The following is a 9892-nucleotide window of genomic DNA, read 5'->3' as shown; positions in this document are numbered from 1 at the left end:
TTGTCTCCACGGGGAGTATCTGTCACTCTACCTCCCTACTGCTACACCGAGCCATCAACACAATGCTGCCGGTACCGCGGAGAGAACGAGACGAGAAAGATATTGTGTAACACGCGTAGATTCAATTGTCAACCTGTTTGCATAGCACTGCTTGAGTATACATGTACTTTACGCGAATCCTGCACGGTACGGTTTGGTTGTTATTGTTGCCTTAAATGTTTGAGTTTGATTTGAAAGATATAAAAATCGAGGATATTTGGCTTTCACTTACTTACTTACTTACACTTATAGGAGGAGGATATTTGGCGCACCACTTACACTAATCTTAATTCTTAATGCAAATTGTGTGAGTGGCGGGGGATATCGGTAGGGCAGGACATGCGTACCCTCAGCTTACACCTGGTGTCATCACTGATTTTCAGTGATCCATTCATATAATGTTCACCGCTAATTTGCCTTTGCCAATGGAATCTGTTTCGTCGGTGAGGTGAAATTGGGTTTAACGTCGCGCCCATGATTATTGCACTTATATAGCGATGTGTATGCACGCGCGCGCGCGTGTGTGTGTGTGTGTTTGGCTGCTTGTACTAGTCCGGACTGATGCCGATTTATAGTGCTAGCACACTGAGATACCATTAACGCAATTTAACATGAATACCCCACTCAGACACAGTGTACTGACTCCGAGCCGACCAGTCCTTTTTTTAGCCCCTTAATGCCGAGCGCCAAACAGGGTAACAACAAGTACCATCTTTCAACGTCTTATGGTATGACGCGGCCGGGGATCGAACCCGAGACCTTCCGCTCTCCGGGCGGACGCTCTACCACAAGACCACGGAGGCGGTTCTATTTCGTAGGAGGCAGGACACTGGTTATACTCTGTCGCTGACATTTGTTTACAATACTTATCCTTTCCATTGTAAATGAACGTACGAGTATGGAGGTTTACTTCCAGTGAAACCCAATTAATCAGGACGATATCGTCCTTCGAAAGAACACATTATTCAACTGATTAACGCATTGCCGTTAGCTACCGAAAAGACAAAACTCTCTCAAATGACTATTTTCCTCCTGTTACCTTAGTTGTTCAATTATGCTATCTAACCTCTGTGTGCATATCTATGCGTGTTTACACGCCGAGACCTATTCTGTTATCTCTGATATCCTTAAATAGTCCCATGCTTGTCGTAAGAGGCGACTAACGGGGTCGGGTGGTCAGGCTCGCTGAATTGGTTGATGCAGTCATCGATCCAAAGTGCGTGGATCGATGCTCGTAATATAAATCACTGGACTGTCTGGTCCAGACTCGATTATTTACAGACCGCCGTCATTCAGCTGGAATATTGCTGAGTGCGGTGTTAAACAACAAACCAACCAACAACCAACCTTGAATATTCCGAAAACACAGGGGCCATATTTAATTCAAAACCCCTTCAATTTCATGCTAAGTCAGATTATGTCTGTCATCATACCAGTAAATGTACCCGTCATAAGCGGATCCAGAGGGGGTTGGGGTTGGGGTTGGGGTGGGGTTTCCGGACCATCCCCAACCCCCTGTGAAATCCAAATGTAGTATGTTATAGACCATCTCCCCAGAAAGAACGCGGCATCGTGTTATTGTTGGTAGCTGCAGCCGATTGAAATGATTTTCTGAGGCATCTGCTTCCAGTCAAATAAGGACCGCCTCCGTGGTCGAGTGGTAGAGCGTCCACCCGGAGAGCGGAAGGTCCGGCGTTCGATCCCCGACCGCGTCATACCAAAAGACGTTAAAAGTTGGTACTTGTTGTTACCCTGTCTGGCGCTCAGCATTAAGGGGCTAAAACAAGGACTGGTCGGCTCAGAGTCAGTATACTGTGTCTGATTGGGGTATTCATGTTAAACTGCGGCATGGTATTTCAGTGAGATGGCACTATAAATCGGCATCAGTCCGGACTAGTACAAGCAGCCACACAAATACACACACGTACATGCACGTCACTATATAAGTGCAATAATCTTGGACGCGACGTTAAACCCCATTTCACCTCACCCCACCTCCAGTCACATTTGGGGGGCACGGGGGGCCCAGTTTTGCTGTGCAGAGTTGCGTCCATTAGGCACGCCAGAAACCTATGATAGTGGCTTCGAATCCCGGTTCGCCCCGATTATGTTTCTAGGTTTGTCAGCACCATACCTGTGCTCGTGGGTTTCACCAAAGTGGTAAACGTCTGAGACCTGCATCACTTCGGGCTTTCCTCCCACATTAAGCTGACACGCCGTGATATGACTGGAATAATGTTAAAAGCGGCGTTAAACCCAACACACTCACTCACTCACTCCATTCAAATAAATGTAACGTGACACAGCAAGTTTGGCAGGTGTAGTATATCTGTCACAATCATGTCTAATCATTGAACTATCCTTACTTCGTGGTAGTGGACATTGGCAAGTACACAATAATAATTATTTTGTTATCCTTTTCCTCTCGGGCCCGAATAAAAAGGGCGCATCGTGTATTGGAATCTTTTTTCGAATAAGATTCTTGACCAGAGACTTTCCGACTTTTGGCAGACCAATCTAGCCTACTACAACGTGGTCATTGTATTGCCAACTTACTTTTAGCATTTCGTACTGCTTGTAGAAGTATTAACTGCATATATCTAATTCTTTATGAGTTTTTTAGAACGATATGGTCGGAGCAATGGAAGACATTGTACGTTGGTTTGTTTGTGGTTTAACACCGTACTTAGCGATTTACCAGCTCTATGTACATGATCGAGTCCAGATAATCCAGTGATTGACATCATGAGCATCGATCAAAGCAACTGGGGTACGGTGACATGCATCAAACACGCCAGAAAGCCAGAGCACCCGATCCCGTTAGTCGCCGCTTAGGACAAGCATGGTTTGCTGAAGACCTAGTCTTACCCGGATCCTTACAGTTACATGGTGCGCATAATTATTATAACCGGTGTATTAAAAAGAATCAAAACCTTTTTTAAAAGATGTCAGTTTTGTGTAGATACAATCTCAATGTTCCATCGCAGATGATTTGCCTTGTTAATTATACTCCGTAGCAATAGCGGAACTTGTAAATCTAGATGAATGAGTGAGTGAGCGAGTATAGTTTTAGGCCGCTGTATTTCAGCAACACCACGGGTGGGCGCACCAGAAATGGGCAAATCTAGATGAATAAAATTATGTATGCCCCGTGAGCTTTCCGGGCAAGAATACACACCCTACAACAACTTGTCGTGTTGAGGCTTGAAAAGTGATCCGGTGGTCAGGTTCAGTAAGATGGTAGTTTTTCATGCCATCGTACCCTGGAGGCCTGTATCGTGGCTCATAATATCGATCACTGGTTCGCATTAATTGATTAATTACAGCCCATCATCATAAAACTGGAATATTGGTGCGGCGTTTAACAACAAATAAATTAATATGTCAGAAGAAAACAACTGCAGATACTCACTGCGAACTGTTAAAAGAAAATAGGTATGCCAATCATCTGGAATCTTTTCTTTTTCCAGCATTTGAAAGTGATCTGAATGCATTGCCTACTATCTAATTTTGTATAAGATCAACCTGAAAAAAATATCTTAGCCCAGTGAGTATGGTTTAACGCCGCTTTTAGCAACATTCCAGCAATATTACGGCGGGGACACCAGAAATGGGCTTTACACATTGTACCCATGTCGGGAATCGAACTCGGGTCTTCGGCGAACGCTTTAACCACTAGGCTACCCGACCGCCCCCATGTAATATGAAGGAGAGGGATATTGACAAGGAGAGGGAAAGAATCCGGGAATAAGATTTTAATTTTTTGCACGTAGTAAAGTCCTTACAGTTTATATAGAACACGTGATAGTTGTTACCTCATGTACGTCAGATGACGTAAACGTGACCCTGTTGCTTTTCTTCTCTGACGTCGCGCTTAATAAAAAGGGAGTCTGTCTTGTAAGAAGGTCTTTATTGCGAAATACATGCGATCTTCTACATTCGAGTATATGTACAAACAAGCCCGGGCTCCGGGAAAAAATCACAGTCAAAATATTTGTAGATGTTATCTATTACTTAGAACACTGGACACTTTCCATCATAATAAACATATATGTACACAAACAAAACTCCATACGGTTCTAACAATCGGATCTTTTAACCGAGATCATTTGACAATTGGGTGTTAGGTTTAAAGCCGCTTTGAACAGTAATTCAATATAATGAAAAAGCCGATAGTAACGCTTTCGTAGACGTTTACAATTCGGTGAAACCCTAGAGCTAACATGTGGTATTGGTGATCTGTAGGGATTCGACCACAGGGTCCTTGCACGGGTGAAGGATTCAAATGCGCACAACGTATTTTGGTTGCCAGGGCCAGTCATGCCACCCTTTTAAAACATGGGTCCACCTCCAGTTAGTACATAGCAACCACGTTTGTATCGGTCAGTGCTCACACCACCAATCTCGATTCGCCTGGCCAAGACACGATCAAGGATTTAAACATGAGGAAAGGCATGCATTCAGTTCAGAGACAAGGAAGCAGAGGCTAAGCTAAAAATGAAAACATTTTGTTAATGTCAACAAATCTATCACGGATAATTAAAAACATCTAAACCTGATGATTTTTGAGTGAAATAGTGGGGGTGGGGGTGGTGGGTGGGGGTGGGTGGGGTGGGGGGTGGGGGGGGGGGGTTTGGAGGTGAGCTACAGAAGCTCACCTTGTTAAGTGTTTAACTTATGCATGCATCGCTTTAATTGAATTTGATTGTTTCATCGTTACTGGGGCGTTCAGCCAAGTCCAAACAGCAAACAATACGTGATTATGGTCACTTTTAAGGAGTGAGTGAGAAGGGTTTAACGCCGCTTTAAACAGTATTAGTAATTACACGGCGTGTTAGTTTAAAGTGTGAGTAACGCCTTAATTGAATCATGGTGCTGATGAACCATGACTCCTCATATGAGGGCGAATCTGGGATTCCAAAACAAAGGTTATGAACTGGATAGGTTAAAAATATAACAGCTGTAAAAGTTAAACTTCTCTAACGACGACAACAACAACATATCATGTTTGATATGTAAGACCGTACAGCATGTTCCATGTAGCTTATGATTCATATTTAAATAGTGACTATTTACAAACATGTATACAGGAAGGTATAATTACAATCGATCTATTCAAATCACACAAACATTGTTCTTCAAACAATAGGGTAACCATTGAAAAAATGTAATTGTCACAAAAAATGCAACAAACAAACCATTTCAGAGGTATATAAAATCATCAAAAAATGATGTAACAAATTGAAGACGATTCATCGTATTTCAAAGGGTGAAGTTCGTCATATTTTATAATGTGCTACGATGCTCTGTACATAGCGGCGCTCTGTTCAAATTGTAATAGACTAATATTACACGATTACATATCCTTGAAAATATAACAGTATGCTCATACAAATATCTTGATAATGAATGATAGTTATACGTAACACTGTTCCTATACGTCATATCAAGCTGCCTTAGAAACCAATCCCTCTACTATCTGTAGATCTCTCTGAATACACGAGGTGTGAACACTCCTGATGATATTCCAAGATGTGCATATCTTAACTTACCCTAACTCTTTGGATTGCACATACATTCAAACATATACACGAAATGATTTGTTTAATATGAACTTTGAAATAGTGCAAAATCTTTAAACGATTTGTAAATATAAGCATACATGGAGAGAAGATTGTTCTGTTGAATATTATCATATTCATGACGTCACGACCAATCAGGGTGAACAGCAACGTCAGTAAATATTTCTACGGATATGACACAGCAGACACGCCCCTTTACACAAGACGCACAGGGACTATTTTACAGGCGGCAAAGGTGTCTTCGTTTACATTCGTATGACATAAAAGCGTGTGAAAAATATGTCTATGTCAACATGGTATTAATCTGATAATGTAGCATTATCTTGCAGCAATATTTATTCTGTTACCTTGGTAATGAACAAGGCCCCCTATTTTTACATAGATTTACATCAGTCCTCGCGCTACGATCACGTGTAGAACGGGGGCCAGGACACTGGCGTTCGTAATTTGTCTCATTCAAGAAGTGACGTAACACTACCGGGTTATTTCAGAATTATCCGGTTTTTTTCAAGGGCACAGAATCATTGTTTATGCTCAGTAACAGGAACACTTTAATAATAAAATAAGCGTATTTACATACAGTGAGAACACTTTGGGCTATACATGCCACAGGAGAAGACGAATGAATGCTCCCCACAAACTGTTGATTCAATACTTAGACACACTACAGCATTCAGCAGTGATCTATGAAATCATTTCAGCATTTAGTAGACCTTAAAATCATTACTCTATTCAGAAAAGATGGCCAACGACGAATCGCCCCAGGTTCTCTGACCACATTTTGGAAACCTCTCTAGTCCCGCTGATTCCGTCGGCCATTTTGAAGGAGAATAATGTAGTCAATGTATTACAACGCGTCGGAGCGTACTCTTGTAATGTGAAATGAAATAGCCATGGAATAAGTTATTGCTCAAACCTTTTCGTTATGCAAAATTATGAAACATGGGTTAATTTCGTATGCATAACGGCTTATTTATTTTTTTAAAAGGATATACATAATACCTTTCTAAGTGATATTGATAATGCTTGTAAGGCTGTCGGTGTACAAAGAGAAGATTTATGCTGAATCAGATAAAGCGAAAGGGCATCAAAGGTAATATTAACATTATAAGAACTAAGTTTTTATGTCGAAAGCTCCAATATCCATAACGTGTGACCGTCATACTGTAAGTGTTTAACCTCCAATGAACTCATAGTGACAGTCAGATACACCATATTCCGGTTATCTATTCCAGTATGAGTAAACCGTCAATCTAAATATAGGCAAAAAGCCAAAGATTTTTCGACACGAATTATTTTTCTCACAGTGGTGGAGATCACATTCTTTTACTTAATATTTCAAATGGAATCATAATGGAACAGTGTTTTTTATTACATATGAAAACTTATAAGATTGAACGCACACGCAAATACGATACCCAAAGAAGCCTGCGTCTTTCATCTTGTGAAAGGGCATAGAACTGAAAGATTCATCTTTATTGCTCGAGCTTTTGTATTAGTCTGTTTAGAAATGACATGTTGATGTTCGTTTACTCAAGTGAGCACAGCGGTTTATTATTAATGTTTAAGACCACCTCTAACGTTTCGTATTGAGAGATGAATATCTCCCCTTTTTCTTGTCGTTAGAATTCCTTTAATCAAATACGCCACTATACAGAAAAATGTCAGATACACTTCCAACAGAATTTGTAAACACTCCGAAAGTTGTTTAAGTAGATATGACATTGAGATACACAAAAGTGCAAGTGTATTCCCTTCAAACCGGAGAAACTTGGCTACATAATATATTAAACAACAATTTCAGAAATGGAAATTAAATCAATGAGTACATTTAGAAAGCAAAGTTACCCAAGACACAACACGACGTAAAACTACTTAAACATATTGTTGTTCCTGGCCGACTAACGATGACTGACTGCATATTGCTATCAACCAAGGGTCATGGAGGGATGTTATGGTACGGGGGCATATACTACTCATAAATCGTGATCACCTTCGTTGTATATGCATAAATTATTCGAGACATCACACAGTATCTCGGTTACACCAGTATTCCAATTATTGACGGATTGAAACATTTATTGCATGCCCGTTTCTATGCCTTCTAATATGTACATCAAAGACAATTTGCTCTCCGCTGCAATTCCCAAATTCCCTTCAGAGATAGAACAAACATACTGGCAGTAAACATTCCGACTGCATACTCTGTGGAGTCCTAATTATCTACCATGTACATCCATGCTCAGGTAGTGTTGTATCAGTATGTTAATTATCTACGTGTTCAATACTGAACTGCCAGGCAAAAGAAAAAATATAAACCCATGTTTGATAGTAGCTAGAAATGAAACAAATAATAAATGGTTTTCGATGGTGATGTATTTGATACGGGTATAACAGTTCATTTTGGACCTTAAATTAGCAGTTTCGGCGACTGTTTTTAGCCCAGTAACAGTTTGATAACAGTTGTCATTATTTTTGTCAAATCTAGATTTCAAGTGAATATACTTTCTTTTGTCCGACAGTTGATGTTACGGCTTCAATTACAGTTACATTTGTAGGTCAAAGTACAATAAATCAATACTTCTGAAACGCAAGTTGTGGTCATCAGGAACAATTTCTGTGTTTGCAAAGTCTCAATAAAAGACAAATGAAGTTGTTTATTTCATTCTTATGTAATTAGTAATACTCATTTGTTGTAAATCTGCCATTTATTAATTTTGAATGCTACAGTAAAGAAATAGTACACAGAACAATGACCACAAAGTCTAACTGACTAATAATTGATCGGTTGATGTCTGTTTACTGTTGATCTTGTGTTGAGTGATGCTTGTAAGACGCAGGTCGAGAACAGCTTCAAACCAGCACGCATTACTTCCTTATGCGAGGAAACTTCGCTCTCAAATATTATTTCATGACCCAATCTTTTATGATTGAAGGAGTGCAGGTGCCATACTTACTGTGATGCCTCTTCAGACACACGCCATAGTTTGTCCAACAGACACTTGTGAACTGTGTCACATTACAGTGTCCCTATGTGGGGACGGACAGACACACAGACAAGCACATGATATTCACGCAGGAACAAGATCTGGACGTGTAATGAGGGCGTGTTGTGCGTCGATGTTGATTTGACTGATCTGTGTTTGTAAGGACCTGGAGTGACCAATCAGTGACCAATCAGGTATAGGGACAACCCTGACAGCGTCGTTCAGGCAGACGCAACGGTACTGTAAGAAAAGACCAGACGTGTATCACAAATGTTCAAACTTCTTCTCCCAATTCTTCCTGCTGGCTCTTCATCAGATAGTCAATAGCCAAGGACATGGTTTTATTCCTCGTCTGAATCTCACGCAATCGGCGCTGCAACTCCAGCTCCGACTTCTTCCACAATAATAAAAGATCCTCCTTTGACAGCGACTCGATCGTACATTCATCAAGATAATCAACGGGAACATGCGCCTGGTATCCTGACATAGCATGACGTCGCAACGTTGACTTGACTCTGTTGTCCTTAAGTTTCAGATTGCGTTGAAAGTAGTCCCCTGTTTGGTACTCGTGGCTAATGCTTCTCCGTATACCGCGATGGAGTTCGCTGTTATCGGGTCTCAGTGGACCAATGTCGGAAAATTTCCTAGTGGGTGCAACCAAATCTGGGTCATTGATACACCCATCTGATATCACCCAGATTTCGCCCTTCCTGTTCTCGGGGGAACTCTCGCTCCCGGAGTTGACGGCGGAATCCTGGGACAGCGTGGCCTCAGACAAATCTTCTGGTAAGCTGGGATAAACAGGGACAAGGGTGGGGTAACGGTCTCCCCCATCGTCCTCCAACCTCTCAGCATCTCCATCCCTATCCCCCTCTACCTCGACGTCAACCTGCAACGTCGCCGCGCTACCTCGTCGGTCGTGGTCGTACGATTGATTCACCATGGCGTTATTGTTGGTGGTGTCATCGGGGGATGAGCCCTTTCTGATGACGTCTACGGTGGCGTCTGCAGTGATGTCAGGTTCCTGTCCCCCAATGTCCTCGATGGCATCAGAGACGTTTTTCATTTCTCGGTGGTAACTGAAAAACATCATTGCAATGATATTACACACTGACAGAAATTGACCTTTGATAACGTTGCCTATCTATACCCTTTTCTCTGTTTTACGGTTTTTCTTCAGCACTTTAGGTACTTGTCTGTACCATTTTTCTCCCAATTATCGATCCTACGGTTATAAAGGTTATTTTTTTAGTTCGTTACAACCATATTTCCTTATAAGCATGT

The 9892-nt window shown here is 41.4% G+C and overlaps 1 protein-coding gene across 1 annotated transcript in view; it reads right to left on the bottom strand.

Annotated features, from left to right (window-relative positions):
- Positions 1 to 5328: 5328 nt before the first annotated feature.
- LOC139480115 (glutamate receptor ionotropic, NMDA 3A-like) overlaps positions 5329 to 9892 on the bottom strand; it is a 104784-nt gene continuing 100220 nt past the window's right edge. Inside the window, exon 9 of the mRNA XM_071263142.1 lies at positions 5329 to 9687. Within this exon, the coding sequence (XP_071119243.1) occupies positions 8883 to 9687 (805 nt within the window). The 3' untranslated portion in view covers positions 5329 to 8882. The remainder of the gene's footprint in view (positions 9688 to 9892) is intronic.

Source organism: Haliotis cracherodii, unplaced genomic scaffold (assembly GCF_022045235.1).
Source record: "Haliotis cracherodii isolate W230 unplaced genomic scaffold, xgHalCrac1.p SCAF_4, whole genome shotgun sequence".
In the NCBI taxonomy this organism is placed as follows: domain Eukaryota; kingdom Metazoa; phylum Mollusca; class Gastropoda; order Lepetellida; family Haliotidae; genus Haliotis; species Haliotis cracherodii.
This window is presented reverse-complemented; position numbering and strand designations above follow the sequence as displayed.